Below are 15980 nucleotides of genomic sequence, written 5' to 3'. Positions count from 1 at the left end.
GGTGCCTGGAGATGCACCTTTCTGGGTTTACAGGCACAACAAATTTTGATTCAAGCTTAGTTAGGTACCAAGCACTGCGCTAGGCTTTTGGGGTTTAAGAAAAGAAAGGCACTGCCTACCCAAGACAAATTTAAAAAGTGTAATGGGGAAGCTAGGATGCACAAGATTGAATGACTAGGAAAAATTTGTTTAGGCACTGAACAAAAACGCACAGCAGCTCATGGCAGGCATGATGCATGATAAGAAAATAGGAAAAATGCCGATGCATGGAGTTCAGCTAGAAAAAGGATGTGAAATGTCTGCAGGAATGGACACGTTTGGATCTAAGTGACTTCCAGGCTGGAGGTTGGGGGGGTGGGTTGGTTATTTCCTCTGTGGAACTGTGGGCTCCGTTCCGTTCTGAGTCTCGTTCACCGCAAGCCTTTTTTCGCACGGCCTCCATTTGCCTAGTCCGCTTGGAAGGGCACCCTGGCCTTTGGCGCTCCGCTCCCGAAAGGTAGTGTGGGGGATAACTACGGTAATGAGGCACAAGGAGGCCTGAGCCAGCCCCCTCCGCAGAAGCAGCATCAGCGCGCCGCGCGGGCTTTTCCACTGCGCAGCAACTACCGTAGGGGAGGAGGAGGGGCGGGTATATTACGTGCGCGACACCGCCCCGACGAGAGGACGTTGCGTGCTCGCTCGCGCCAGGCGAGTCTCCGCGTCTCCCTCGCGAACTCGGTGAAAGGAATTGGCGCCGTTCGACTCCAGGCGGGTCCGCTCTGCAGCACGAACCCCCCTCCAGCCGCAGCCGCAGCCGCCGCCCGGGGCCGAGGAGCAGCCGCAGCAGCCGCCGCCAGTGGCCGTGTGAGCGGAGCCGAGTCGCAGTCAGCGCCGAGCGGTGAATTGGGGCCCTCACGATGAGTTCTTCGCCAGTGAACGTGAAGAAGCTGAAGGTGTCGGAGCTAAAGGAGGAGCTCAAGAAGCGGCGCCTCTCTGACAAGGGCCTCAAGGCCGAGCTCATGGAACGGCTCCAGGCCGCGCTAGACGACGAAGAGGCCTCCGGAGGTCGCCCCACCTTGGAGCCCGGGAACGGCAGCCTGGACCTGGCCGGGGATTCCGCCGGGCGCTCGCACACGCAGCCCTCGGGAGCAGGCCTCGAGCAGGAGGCCGCGACCACGGCCGACGAGGAAGAGGAGGAGGAGGAGGAAGAAGAGGAGGAAGGGATCGCGGCCCTGGATGGCGACCAGATGGAGCTAGGAGAAGAAAACGGAGCCACGGGGGCGGCTGATTCGGGCCCAATGGAGGAGGAGGAGGCGGGCGGCTCCTCGGAGGACGAAAACGGCGACGACCAGGGCTTCCAGGAGGGGGAAGACGAGCTCGGGGACGAGGAGGAGGAAGCGGGCGCGGGAGACGAGAACGGACACGGGGAGCAGCAGTCTCAACCGCCGACTACGCCGCAGCAACAGCAGCCTCAGCAGCAGCGCGGGGCGGCCAAGGAGGCCGCGGGCAAGAGCGGCGGCCCCACCTCGCTGTTCGCCGTGACGGTGGCGCCTCCCTCGGCAGCGAGGCAGGGCCAGCAGCAGGCGGGAGGCAAGAAGAAGGCGGAAGGCGGCGGAGGCGGCGGCCGCCCCGGGGCTCCGGCGGCGGGTGAGTGGCGTTTAGTGAATTTTGTGTGTGTGTGTGGTGTGTGTGGTGTGTGTGTGTGTGTGTGTGTGTGTGTGTCGGTGTCGGGGTGGGGGAAGGGGTGAGAACCGCGGGCCTGGGGTGGGGACCGTGCCCCGGGGCCTCCACCCATCCCCCATGAGGGGGATGGGGGATGGGGAAGCGGCTAGGGAAGGGCGAGGGGAATTATAGTGGACTAGCGAGGAAAGGGCGGAGGCGCCGGTGCTTTTCCCGGTGGCCGGAGGCCTGGTTGGGGGAGGGGAAGGTGGGGGGGGCGGTTGCGGGGGAATCCCAGATTAGCCGTGAAGTCTCGGGCTCTGTGTGTATGTATGTACGTACGTGTTGTGTGTGTGTGTGTGTGTGTGAGAGAGAGAGAGAGAGAGAGAGTGACGGCGGCGCCACCATTATCTGGCTCGAGAGCCAGGGGGAGCTGCAGCTGCCGCTGGAGGGGGAGGAGCGGCCGCTGGCGGCGGGAGAAGGTTCCCCCCCTCCCCCGTGCTCGGCGCTGCGTGCGCGCGGTGCGGGCACATGTCTCCGCACTGGGGGGAGGGGAGGGGAAGGAAAAGGGAGGACGATGGGGGGGGTGGAGATCGAGGTCCCGGGGCTGGCGCGCGGTGGCGGCTCCAGCTCTCACGTTGCCACCGTATTGTGCAAGGAGCGCAGGGGCTTTGGCGTGACGTCACTTCCTGTTGGCGGTCCCGGCGGGGAGGGGGTAGGGTTGGGGTGGGTTAGGGGGAGAGTTAGAACGAAGATCTGTACAATGCGGCCGCGGGGAGCGCGGGCCCAGCCGGAGTGGGGGGAGGGGAGGGAGAGAAAAAGCTCGGAGCCCCTCCTCCTCTCTTCTCTGTGCTCTCATTGGGATACACGTGGGCTCTGCTTATTCCGCGCTATTCTATGTGGCGCTCGCTGGAATCATCGAGTAGCCTGGGAGATTTGCGCTATCTCTACGCTGCGTCACGAACTGCAATCCTTTAACAACCCTACTGCTCCTTCGGTTAATAAATGGTTGGCCAGTTAGGGGATTATTGAAACCCGGGAAAAATGGCAGGTTAACACAGCAAGCTTTTTAAACTTCCCAGATTACAAATGGACTAAGCTTTTTTGGGTTTTGGGTTTTTTTTTTAAATTTAAAAAGATGTCCTAACCTTTGTAGGAGATGGCAAAACAGAACAGAAAGGTGGAGACAAAAAGAGAGGTGTTAAAAGACCTCGTGAAGATCATGGCCGGGGCTATTTTGAGTACATTGAAGAAAACAAGTACAGCAGGTAGGGAAGTTTATCTGATCTTCACTGAACAAATGAATCAGGAATAACGAGAAAGCTATGTCAGGAGATATTCTCTTTTTTCAGAGCTAAATCTCCTCAGCCACCGGTTGAAGAGGAAGATGAACACTTTGATGACACAGTGGTTTGTCTTGATACTTGTAAGTGGATATCCTCCAATCTTCTTAATTTTGCATAGGACCAAAAATTTACTATGTTCTAGGAAATTTGCATTTGTGAAAGATACCTTGTATACAAGTGTAGAAATAATCTGATTAACTTGTATGCCAGTTTTTTGAAAAAGGTTACCACAATCCACATGGAAATCATTAGGTAAGGCATAAACAAAACGGTACTTAATTTAGTCATATGTTCTGGTCTGGCAACACCATAGCAACTTGGTGCTTTTTTTTTCTCCTTTGGAGTATGGAATATTTAGGTGATTAACTTTTGAATAGAAAAGGTAATTTATAAGTATTCTTATTTTGTCCTTTCAGTTTTATAAGAAAATGTAATAAGTGTTAGTGGTGGGAAATTAATAATTGACCTATTGGGACTAGTATTTATTGTAAACTCTTAAAATTTCATTAAGTGAATTTAGGACTTCCATTGTTCGATTTTTTTTGGTACTGGGAGTTACCAGATTTATCTTACTAATGATTTTCCCTTTAGTTCACAAGTATATTCCCTTTTTCTAACAATTAAACTGTAACATTACTTTCTCAATAACTGCTGTTTTGTTCTCAATTGCAGTTCAGTAGCTGCTGCTTTAACATAAGTTGGTGTCTTCCAAAGACCTGGGGCAGCAGCAGTGGCTATCTCTGGGCCACTAGCTTTCTTCAGCAGCGAATGGTATCAAGGGCAGCGCTGTAATGCTGCTACTTTTACCCAGATGGGTTGTAATTCATTATGTGGAAGCATTGCAAACCTATAAGTGGGCCTTGGCTGTCTGTTCAGTTAATTTTAGTGGTTGTGTGTCTTTTAAAAATGTACCTGATTCATTATTTGGTCAAAATTTGCTAATGTAGGTAGGTGGTCTATTTGGAACAAAGGGTAGAAATAGGAATTGATATTCAGGCAGGTAAGATGTGTTTTGTGAATTTTTTTTAAAACTTGGGAACATTTTAAGTCCCCAAAAAGCACATTTAGTGGAAACGGTCAAAAGGGATTTCAGATTAGGGTGGCTAGAACAACATTACTAATGAGAGCCTTCCATTTTAAAGTTGATAAATATTCGGATTTTTGGTTTGTTTTTAAATATTGGGCCAAGAGTAACCATACTTAGAGGAAGTGGTGGTCCTTAGAAAACAGCAGTGTAAATTAGTGTTTTTTAAACGGAGAGGAAAGGATTGCCAAGACCTTTTTAATTTCTCATCATGCCTTCATTTTATGCAGAGAAAAAGTTAAGGTCCACCAGGTCAATTGGCAAGGTATAAAAGGGTAGAGAAATAACAAGAATAAACAATCTAAAAAGACTTCTAACCCCTTATTTTATTTAATAACTTGAGTTTCTTTACCCTGAAAGGAATTTACCTATTCTAACACTAGTCATAAAGTGCTAATAAGCAGTAAGTAGCCCTCAATTAAGGAAAAAGAATTTGCATGGTGCAAAGGTCCCGAATAATGGAGAGATAGCTGTATCCTTATGACCTTGAGGGGGAGGTGTTTAGTGACTTTCTGTAAATATTATCTTGACGATACTGAGATTTCATTCACAAATTTTTGAAGAAAACTTAAGACCTTGGGCCCTGAGGTAGTCTTTACAAAGGGCTGAGACCCACAACTCACACCCTATTTTAAACCAGTTGGTCATGGCCTCCCTACCTTCAGTATGTTGTGGCACTGGTAAATGCTACCTGATTCTGGCATGCTTCACTTTGTGATTTCCTGCTATCCTCTGCTGCTTGGCTCTAAATCAAGGTAAAGAGCAGAGCAGGTATGTATGAACATCACATTGTCTTCATTACCTGTCTTAAGTGGCTTTTTTTTAAAGTGTACATATATAAAACCATGGAGATTTATCTTTTATTTTTTGTCTAATTAGCCGCCTTCTAATTCAGAATTTGGCACGAGAGTTTTTTGGCGGGAGTGGGGTTATTTAATCTCTAAGCAGTTCAGAGTAATGGTTCATCCCGATGTAAAGTCTTTATGCAACATCAAGAAAGTTGTAATACTTTGGGGGATTTATTTGTATGGTCCTTTAGACTTAAGAATTTGTGCAAAAGAAAATAATAGGTATTTGTTGTACTTACAGATAATTGTGATCTGCATTTTAAAATCTCAAGAGACCGTCTCAGTGCTTCTTCGCTTACTATGGAGAGTTTTGCTTTTCTTTGGGCTGGAGGAAGAGCTTCCTATGGAGTTTCAAAAGGCAAAGTTTGTTTTGAGATGAAGGTAAGCCAAATTTTGTAATAAGAGTTCTGTTTGCTGCAATTTTGGCAGTTATTTTTAGCTCTTAAGTAGAATGCTAAATATTATTTTTCTATGAGCCACAAAGGAAATTATTGTAAAGTCATTATGTATAACACTCAAATATGAGGAAAAAAATCATTACGGTGGGAGTAGTACAGAATTGGACCAAACTTAAGTTATATTTTGACAGTATAAATGGGGAAAATAAAGTATTCGAGTTGAAAGCTTTGTTAATTGAAACATTGCGTGAATAAATCTACAATTGCCTACAACCTGAAAAGGTTAGGAAAGAATCTCCATCACAGCGGCAGCCAGTAGTGACTAGTCATACTAAATATCACATCAGCAGAAGTATCAAACTAGATCCAGAAATTTCTCATTCCTAGTCTATATCCAGACTTGCTGATTTGTCTACCCTTCAGGTTACAGAGAAGATTCCAGTGAGACATTTATATACAAAAGATATTGACATACATGAAGTTCGGATTGGCTGGTCACTTACAACCAGTGGAATGTTACTTGGTAAGACCATCTGTGTGTGCATTGTATGAGATATACGTAGATCTCACAAGTTAGCTTAGGTTTATGGCTAAGATGAATTTGAATTCATATGATAAAGCTAGATTTCTACAATAACCCATTCCTGTTTACATAGTTTTCTGTCTGCTTTCAGGAAATGTAGACATTGAGAATAATCGTTATCAAGTTCCCAGAATTGATAAGAAGCAGGGTTCTGGAGTATACAGATCCTGTTTTTTAGATTTTCTTTTTCCCTTACCTGCCAAAAGGAAAAGTGACACCTAAATCAATTAAAATCAAAGTTCATATTGGAGTTTTTTCCTTTTTTTTGGTGAGGTGATGGGGGTTAAGTGATTTGCCCAGGGTCACATAGCTAGTAAGTCTTATGTGTCTGTAGATGCAGATTTGAACTCGGATCCTTCTGATTCGAAGGACAGAGCTGTATCTACTGCCCCACCTAGTTGCCCCTCATACTGGATTTTTAATAAATTCCTTCTAACAACTGCAAGCTAATTAAAATTTTCTACTTCTAGGTGAAGAAGAATTTTCTTACGGGTATTCTCTAAAGGGAATAAAAACATGCAACTGTGAGACTGAAGAATATGGGGACAAGTTTGATGAAAATGATGTGATTTCGTGTTTTGCTGTAAGTTGTGACTATAAACAATTTAAAATGTATTAAATACACCATTAGAATTAGATAAGTGCATAGAATGAGAGTTCTTTCTGGGGTATAATTCTAGAAGAATTGGCTTTTAACAGTTTGGAATAACTTAGTAATTTTACAAATAGTAACTTAGACATTTCAGAAATGGAAGGTCATTAAAACAACATGGGTGTGTAAACTATACTGATTATAATTTTCATTAAGTTAATGTGGATCTTGAATTTGAGTCCTGATATTTTTTAAAATTTTACTTTTGAAACTTAACTGGATTTTGGCAAAATGTCAGATTTGTTACTGAAATATTAATTCTTTAACAGAATTTTGAGGGTGAAGAAGTGGAACTTTCCTATGCAAAGAATGGACAAGATCTTGGCGTGGCTTTCAAAATTAACAAGGAGGTTCTTGCTGGACGACCTCTTTTCCCTCATGTTCTCTGCCATAATTGTGCAGTTGAATTTAATTTTGGTCAGAAAGAAGAGCCATATTTCCCAATACCTGAAGAATATACTTTCATCCAGAATGTCTCCTTAGATGATCGTGTTAGAGGGCCAAAAGGACCAGATGAGAAGAAAGATTGTGAAGTAAGTAACATTCTTTTATCTGTTTATAGTCACTTTGAGATTGACTGAGTGTTTGGCAATTCTGTACCACTCACTAATGTTTTAGAAATGACAGATTAGTCTGAACTTTTAAAATTTACCTCTAAGTGCAGCTGTTACTACTTTCTTCAGTGCTGTATGTACATCTTCATTTTAATGGTAAAATATTTTAGTGTTATTTGTGCATTAAGGGCAGAGCAGTATTTCTGGTACAGTCATGAGATGTGTTTTTTGTATGTTGAACAGCCTAAAGTTTTCAAAGCAATTGATCTTGCATACATCCAGATGCTGTGACAACTGTGAAGTTGTGATAAGTATTAAACTCTTGGCATTTTATAGATGAGGAAACTGAGACTAAATGAACTGTCCAAGGTCAAATAGCTAGTTAATGTCAGAGTTCTTTACTCAGGGTGTAAAGGTACAGCAGTTTTTCCATGGCAGCCTACTGAAAAAATGTTAAGAATTAAATGGGATTTTTTTTCAAGTGCGCTTCCTTCACAAAGTAGTCCCACGAACCAAAATAGTGAAAATCCTTTATGTAGTGCTTGGCATTAGAATAATGCATACAAGTTTTTATATTTGGGGTGGGGAATAGATAGTCTTATTCTTAAAAGCAACTTAATTTTAAAAGGTTAGCCTATCTTTTTTGAGTAAGGGATAGCAAAATAACATTTTAGTTTCTTGATTGCAGGTTGTGATGATGATTGGCTTGCCAGGAGCTGGAAAAACCACCTGGGTTACTAAGCATGCAGCAGAAAATCCTGGTAAATACAACATTCTTGGAACAAACACTATTATGGATAAAATGATGGTAAGTAATATATCTGTAATCTATCTGGGAACTCTGAAATGTCCATTTGAAATCTTTTTGACTTTTTTTGATAGATTTACCTATACTACGAAGACATAAGTAATAGGAAATTTGTTGCTTAAAGTAGGCTTCATTATCTTAATTGTACTATTTGGAATTCTAAGTTACACAGTTGACATTTAAGTCCTTTAAAAGGCAAGTGCCTTAAGAGATAGAGTTGATACCTATATTGATTAAAAAACTAAACTCAAGTTTTAAAGTTATCTTGTGAGTTCTTGTAACAAACTCATGAGAAAATGTCTCCTCCTAGGTGGCAGGCTTTAAGAGACAGATGGCTGATACTGGAAAATTGAACACACTGTTGCAGAGAGCCCCACAGTGTCTTGGAAAATTCATTGAGATAGCTGCTCGTAAGAAGCGGAACTTTATTCTGGATCAGGTATGCTGTGACTTCATGTGTGGGTATTTTCATGTAGGTTATTTGGAAGTCTAAAATTGAGTGATCTAGCAGTTGGGAATACTTTTTTTTCCAGTGATTGGGTGGAAGAGTTATTTCAGTCTTCTGTGGTACTTGCACATAGCTATGCACAATTGCCTAATAAACACTGGTAATGTTCACAACAAATGGATGAATATTCTCTTTGCAGCTGACCATAGCTGTCAAATTTATTATTATGTAACTTTTGTTCTAGACAAATGTGTCTGCAGCTGCCCAGAGGAGAAAAATGTGCCTGTTCGCAGGCTTTCAGCGCAAAGCTGTAGTAGTTTGCCCAAAAGATGAAGACTACAAGCAAAGAACACAGAAGAAGGCAGAGGTGGAGGGGAAGGATCTTCCAGAACATGCAGTTCTCAAAATGAAAGGCATGAAGCTTTGTTCTGATACCTTGTAAAGGCCATTGTTAGACACTTAGATTTTTACAAGTTCATTTGCAATCTTCAAAGCCAAGCACAAATTTTGAAGTGTTTACTTTCTGTTATTAATATTGTCTTGATTCTTGGTATCATCACTTTGTCCATTTAGCTCTGTGATATTTTTGTAAACCCCTAGAAAAGCCAAAAATGATAGTAATTGAGAGGTTATGGCAATTTCTAGTCAAAGCCTAAAATACTTTTGGATGTTTAATATTGTTTATTTTCTTGACTTTATAGGGAACTTTACACTGCCAGAGGTAGCTGAGTGTTTTGATGAGATAACCTATGTAGAGCTGCAGAAAGAAGAAGCTCAAAAGCTTTTGGAGCAGTATAAGGAAGAAAGTAAAAAATCTCTTCCTCCAGAAAAGAAACAGAATACTGGCTCAAAGAAGAGCAATAAGAATAAGAGTGGCAAAAACCAGTTTAATAGAGGAGGTGGTCATAGAGGTCGTGGAGGATTTAACATGCGTGGTGGAAACTTTAGAGGAGGTGGTAAGTTGAAATTTTTAGTTTAAGTTTTTCACAGCGTGTCTAAATTAGGTTAAATGAAATGATTCAGTAATGTGAGATGAAATATAAATTTTTTCATTTTGATCCTGAACCTAAACACCAAATAAGATAAGCTTTTCTATCTGCAAAATAGAGCAAAAAAGGATAACACGTTAATCTTTGAATCTGTTAATGCTGCTTAAGTCTTTAATAAAAATCATTGTATATTAAAATTTTGTGTCAGTAGTATTTGGAGTTAGATCCTGGTATTAACCCCCCATCATCCATTTGATTTGACATTAAACCTAAAAAAAATTTCAATAAATAATGTGAAAGCATATAGTAGTTAAATATATTATAATTTAAACCTTAGTCAGTAGGGTAACTTATTCCAAAACATGATTGATGTTTAGGTTCTGTTTTAAGTTGTGGTGTTAAATTTTTAGTTTGCTCTGTGTGTGAATGTACAAAGATATTAAAATTTCCTTTCTTTTTAGCTCCTGGAAATCGTGGTGGTTATAATAGGAGGGGAAATATGCCACAGCGTGGTGGTGGTGGTGGAGGAAGTGGAGGAATTGGTTATCCATATCCTCGTGGTCCTGTCTTTCCAAGCAGAGGTGGTTATTCAAACAGAGGCAACTACAACAGAGGTGGAATGCCCAACAGGGGGAACTACAACCAGGTAATCTTTCTTAATATCTATAGGCACTACACTGACTTACTGGTCTGTTGTTACATGGGTTGTATTTTATAGGATAGTAAGAGCTTTCAAATTAATTCTGAACCAATGGAAGTTGAAAGTACTATATTTGAGATTTGTTTCTGTTGGTATAGGTGTCCTAAATTTAAATAAATTTTTCTTGTTTTTAAGAAACCCAGCAACCCCAGCATTCGCATAAACAGGAGTTTCATGTGCTTGAACTGATTCAGAATATGAAGATGCTGCCCTTTTTAAAGGAACTTAATGTATTATTTAGCATTCTTGAGATAATTTCTTAAGAGCCGTAGTTCTAAAATGAAGTCATCAAATAGAAGATAAGAGTTTGTTAAAAAAAAAAAAGTTTAGTTGGCAATGGCAACCTAGCTTTTTAGGGCTTTAAAAGGTGTCAGATTTCCCAGCTGGTGATAGTCATTTGAGATGCCAGTAGGAGGAGTCTAGAATTTAGCTAATAAGGAATACTGGTTAAGTGACCAGTCTCTCTAACCTCTCCTTCCTCCCCTGTCTTCAAGTTAAGATATTGTTAGAATGTTAGGGTTTTTTCTTTTTAATATCTAGTGACCTCTTTCCACCCATTTTAGAGCATGGAACAAGTTGTACAAGGACAAATTACTGTATTTGTTAGCAGTACTTAGATTAATTTTTTTTCCCTCTAGAACTTCAGAGGCCGAGGAAACAATCGTGGCTACAAAAATCAATCTCAGGGCTACAACCAGTGGCAGCAGGGTGTAAGTAATTTTATGCACTTTCCACTTCAAATTTATTTGTATCTTGAGTTGGAACAAGAATCAGTCCTGTAAAACTCTTCCACTGGTTACCAAAATGTTAAAATGCAATGGTGAAGTGTCCCAAACTGGCACTAGCCAGTGTTTTGTGGAAGTTCTTCCTGCCCAAAATACATCTCCAGGTACAACAAATGATAGCCTAATTTGATAGTTAACAAATAGCTTGTATAATAGATGGTATATAGTTTTAGCTAACCAGGTCCTGGTGTGTGCCCTTTTATAAAGTGTTGATCATTTGGGGATATTAATGCTATAATTAAATAATGGTGTTTTAATGAAATCAGAGGTAAGACAGGTCTAATCTGTTCTAGCAGACACATTGCTCTGCGTTAGATTCAATGTCATATCCTAAAAGCAACTTGAGTGGCTTATTGATGTGTTTTTTCTTTAAAAAAAACAAATTTTCTCTTGCAGCAATTCTGGGGTCAGAAGCCATGGAGTCAGCATTATCACCAAGGATATTATTGAATACCCAAATAAAAACGAACTGATACATATTTCTCCAAAACCTTCACAAGAAGTCGACTGTTTTCTTTAGTAGGCTAACTTTTTAAACATTCCACAAGAGGAAGTGCCTGCGGGTTCCTTTTTTAGAAGCTTTGTGGGTTGATTTTTTTCTTTTCTTTTTTGTACATTTTTAATTGCAGTTTTAAAGTGAATCGTAAGAGAACCTCAGCATTGTGCACGATAAGAGAATGTGTCAGTATTTCAGGGTTCTACATTTTATCTGTAAAATGTGACTTTTTTTTTTACCACAACAAAAGTAAAATGTTGCTTTGTACCTGGTGTCTTTTATTAAGATTTACTCCCCCTATTTCTCACCGAGAATAACAGTCGGGAGTCATTTGTCACAATACAATAGAAATGTTAGCAACCAGATTCATGTAAGGGCTTTAGTGGTCCTCATGAATTTCACGACTTTGTACTGCTCACATTACACTCCATCCTCTCTGTAGTTTGGTGGGTAGAGGAAGGGGGTAAACTAAGCAGTAGTTCTTGGCAATAACTGGGATGGGTTTTTATAACAATGGAATTGGCATAGCTGGGGAATTGAAGGTAAAGCTTGGAGCCAAATAGGGAAGATGGAGTGTATGTAGAAGGGCTCTTTAAAATGTAAAACTCGGTTGCATTATCTGTGGAGGCTCAAACTTGTGAAGGTACAACACCATAATTTTTTTCCATTTGTTCTGCATTTTGATTCTGAAAAGAAAGCTGGCTTTGCCCATTTCTTATTAAACAAAACTTGTTGTAAATCCAGTTGTCTAATGGGATCTATATGAAGTTAGCTATGTCTGTATACCCCTTCTCCCACAAAATACTGTATACCTAGTGTGCTTGTAGTAGTTAACTCCACCATCTTTGTAAGCTAATGAAATTGTGAGTCACCCATTTATATCTAATTTTTAATCATGTCAGTTCTTGAATGGGTATCTCCTTAGCCTGCTGATTTCTTTTTCTTTCTAAAGAAAGTGGGTGGAGAAATTAATTTAGACGTTTGTTTGCAATAAAATGAATTCATTTTACTCTTGTTTGGGATTCTCGCCATCAAGGTCCAAAATCCCTTTAAATCTCCCCAAAGGGGGAGAATTTATAAGTGTGTGCTTTCTGGACAGCTTCATTTCTCTGCACTTGGAACATTTAGGTTTTAAAAACTTAAATGTGTACTGGCAACTGATTTATTTAGAAATACTGATGTAAAGTTGTATTTTCCCCCCGCCCCCAAGACTTTAAAATGTTAGGAGGGGAAAGGGTACTGGCTGGGAGAAGTTAATACTGTTTTATCATTACATATTAAAAGATGTTGAAATTGCTGTCCACAAATGTATTTATAGTACATGTAACCCGATGTATGGGAACAATTGCTTTTAGAAGCTATTGATCATATGAGCCAGTCATCGATTCACTACTACACAACACTGCTAACTTAATATTATAGCTATGTGATAATTAGATCCCCTAATTGTAATTTTATTGGGTTTGCACAGAACACAAATTTTAAAGGACTCTCACTGTGAAGTGAGGAAATAGGAGTCAAACTGTAGAACTAAAATTTGACTTCAAGTTTTTCTTTCCCAGTTTAGGTTGTTAATCAGCATCACTTTCAGTGGATTTTCTAATTATGTTAGTTTTTTTGTATTAGTTGTTTATATAAAAATTTTAAGCTTTTTCATTATCTAAGGCTAGGAATCCCTTTTAGAAGATGTGTGCAAGTGGTGGTTAGGGTTTAATTAGTTGAAAAAAATGAATTTTATCAACTTTTGTAGTTAAGAGAAGACAACCCTAGCAACTATTTAAAGATGGCAGTGGTAAGGGACGTAAGCTACTGAAATAGTGGATTATTGCTATAGAAAAGAATTGGTTCACTATTTGCTTATTGTGTCTAAATTGAGGGGGAGGGCTAAATTGTCAGTATTCCCATTTTTTTGAGTTAAGGAGTAAACAGCCCAACAAGTTATTCAGACTTGTTATGGGGCATGTGGTGTCTAAAACAATATTTGATTCTGTTAAATCAGATTTATCACAAATTCAACTGCTTACCACAATTATAAGACATCACAGATACCACCCAGAACATCTCCCATTACTGGCTGTTGAGTTTCTTTTCAGAAAACAGGGTCATTGAAGTCAAATTTACATGCATTCCAAGTTACCAGGTGATTAAAGAAGGTAGTGGACGAATTATTCTCCTAAACATTAAGGGATCTGGCTCAGAGAGGGAATTGCCCAAATGACAGGACTTGGACAAGGTCTTCTGATTTAAAAGTATGATAACTAATTGGTGCTTGGTAATAATGCTGTTTACAAATTGGGTAATACTGGGTACAAATTGGGCAGCTGCCTACCAGAAAAACCTAAAACTTTGAGACGTCTTCAGTAAGAAAACTACTTGGAAGTTAAGGATTTATATAATCTTAGATATATCACCAAAGATTAGGAGCCCTGTAAATGAGTTTGAATGTTTTGAGATTGAAGTATGAATTTCTCCCTGCCCTGCCTTCTTGCCCTTCCCAGCCAAGTAGAGGACAAATTGCATCAACATAATTCAGAGGAGTTTATGATGGATTACTTCAACCTAATGCAATTTTTTCCCCTCCACACTTGATGAATATAATAGCAAACCAAGCTAGTTACTAATTCGTTTTAAAGAGGCTAAGTAAAGGTGGTCTGTCTTAGCATTTTCAATAAAGTAGGTTGGAGGTGATTTGGAGATTGAATGATTTGGGGTTAAACTGGCAATTAAGGAAACAACATTAAGGTAAGGATTGTATGCAAGGTTTAAAAAGGATAGTAAATATGACAAGAAAAGTAGTAAATTAGCCCTAACTTAGCCATACATAGTACCTAAGGAAAAAACAGTATCTGTTTCTATGGGCCAGAAAGATGACATTGCATTGGTTTACTCAATATTGATTAGACCTTGGGCTCAGGAAGCTGTCATCCGTGATTTTTATGATTTAAAGAGTAGGAAGAAGTTGAAGGAGGTGTTAAAGGATGTTAAGGAACACTTTAACCTGAAGGATGACATAGCACATATATCTCAAGGAGAATGGGGGGGGCCCCAAAAGGAATTTAAAATTAATATGTGGTTAGTAGATAAGTAATAAAGGTTGGAGAGAAAGGCTTGAATGATCAAGGAAGATATGGAGGTCTATAAAAAGCACATATCCTTATTTTCCTGGAATGGTATAATTGGTCCTGCCTAAAGTTTAGAATATATGAGATTAGTTCTTTGTAACAGGTACAAATCTATTTGTGGGAAGTAATTTTTTTCTTTTTTTCAATATTGTGCTTGTTTTGGCAAAGGTGTCAGAAATACTTAAATTCTTTTTGAGGATACTACTATGTTTATGGCTTTTTTTTTGTTTTTGTTTTTGTTTTTTACTCTGGGGGCAGTTATATTCTGAATATTGTGAAGTGACCAGAAGGTATTTGATTGTTACTCTTTCCAAGGCCATTATCTGAACTGAGTATCAGAAAAGATTTTATGCTTCTGATTGTTAATTAAAACTGGGCCTTAGAAAAACAGGTAAAAACAACGAAGTGTAAACACCTAGTTAGGTACTAATGTTTATAATAGGAAGAATGAAAAATTAATGCAATAGGTTTGCACTACTCAAACCTAAGAAGAGGCAGTAATTATTAAAATAAGCTTTCTTAGTATCCTAACCTTACAGCTGATTTACATGCCTTCCCCTACAGTTTTTAGAGGCCTTACAAAGGTTAAATAACTAAAGCCCAATTTACATGTACCAAATATTAGTCAAAAATTCTAACTCGGTACCAATACATACTTTTCTACTGTGCTACATTGCTCAAATATGATGAAAATTGTGATTACCTTGTTATAAAGGCCATTTGTTATAGAGAGTAGGGTTCTGTGTCCCTAACACAAAATCTTGGACAGATGACTCATTCCTACCTTTCTGTTGGTGGAGATTGATGAGCATAGTGAGTTGTATACCTCAGACATTACAACTTCAATGGTAAAACACTTAAAATTACTGGCTTGCCATTTCTTATACTTAAAATGATTGTTTTCTCACAAATGTTTAAGAAGCAGAAACTGAACCCATCCACACTCTGGCTCAACACCAAATCAAGATATTTCTGAAGGCCTATGTAATTCCTTCTTTTAAAAATTCTCTTCTTGGTATTAATGTGATTAAGGGGTAATGGTTTGCTATTGGGAATTCTTCCCAAGGATGTAGTGAGGTAATGACTCAGCAATGATGTGCTTTTGGTTGGGGGCCTTTCAGTTTAGTCCTGAGCCATTCAACTTGTCTACAGTCTGGTGGAACCTAAAGTAGTTTCTACACTGCTATATGTCTTTTCTTGAGCTTAAGAGAATGTTGAAATTTTGGCTTTCCTTCTGCCAGTTCAGTATGTGAACAGTGGTTGATGAAAACCAGAATGCCTACACAATACAATCAGTGCTTAGTACAAAAAAACAGTGTAGTGTATTAAATATTTTCCTACCTTGAGCATATCTTAAAATTCCTAATTTGTTAACTTGTGGCCTTGTTAAATTATGTAATTGCTGTTAACAGTTTTAAAAGCCTTGCTTAGATTACAGTCTGAATTTTTATTTTTACTTTTTTTGGGGTGGGGAGAAACTTAAAAATTTTCAAATTCGGATGTGTTCAACTCATTTAGTTTTCTTATGA

The 15980-nt window shown here is 39.8% G+C and overlaps 1 protein-coding gene across 2 annotated transcripts; it reads left to right on the top strand.

The window, feature by feature from the left end:
• The first annotated feature begins 678 nt into the window (after nucleotides 1-678).
• HNRNPU (heterogeneous nuclear ribonucleoprotein U) lies at nucleotides 679-12068 on the top strand. Of its 2 annotated transcripts, none has more exons than XM_078156272.1 (14): nucleotides 679-1626; nucleotides 2810-2906; nucleotides 2991-3064; nucleotides 5158-5297; nucleotides 5738-5837; nucleotides 6368-6480; nucleotides 6819-7082; nucleotides 7792-7911; nucleotides 8222-8350; nucleotides 8604-8772; nucleotides 9061-9315; nucleotides 9810-9994; nucleotides 10687-10758; nucleotides 11230-12068. In XM_078156272.1, exons 1-14 carry the CDS (start codon nucleotides 897-899, stop codon nucleotides 11281-11283), a joined length of 2502 nt encoding a protein of 833 aa, XP_078012398.1. In that variant the 5' UTR covers nucleotides 679-896; the 3' UTR covers nucleotides 11284-12068. The 2 variants fall into 2 exon arrangements, with proteins under 2 accessions (XP_078012398.1, XP_020837757.1); XM_020982098.2 differs by having other exon boundaries at nucleotides 2795-2906.
• The last annotated feature ends 3912 nt before the right edge of the window (nucleotides 12069-15980 follow it).

This window comes from Phascolarctos cinereus, unplaced genomic scaffold (genome assembly GCF_003287225.1).
Source record: "Phascolarctos cinereus isolate Bilbo 61053 unplaced genomic scaffold, phaCin_HiC Scaffold_5;HRSCAF=322, whole genome shotgun sequence".
In the NCBI taxonomy this organism is placed as follows: Eukaryota; Metazoa; Chordata; class Mammalia; order Diprotodontia; family Phascolarctidae; genus Phascolarctos; species Phascolarctos cinereus.
The sequence above is the reverse complement of the archived record's forward strand: the minus strand, read 5'-3'. Positions and strand labels throughout refer to the sequence as shown.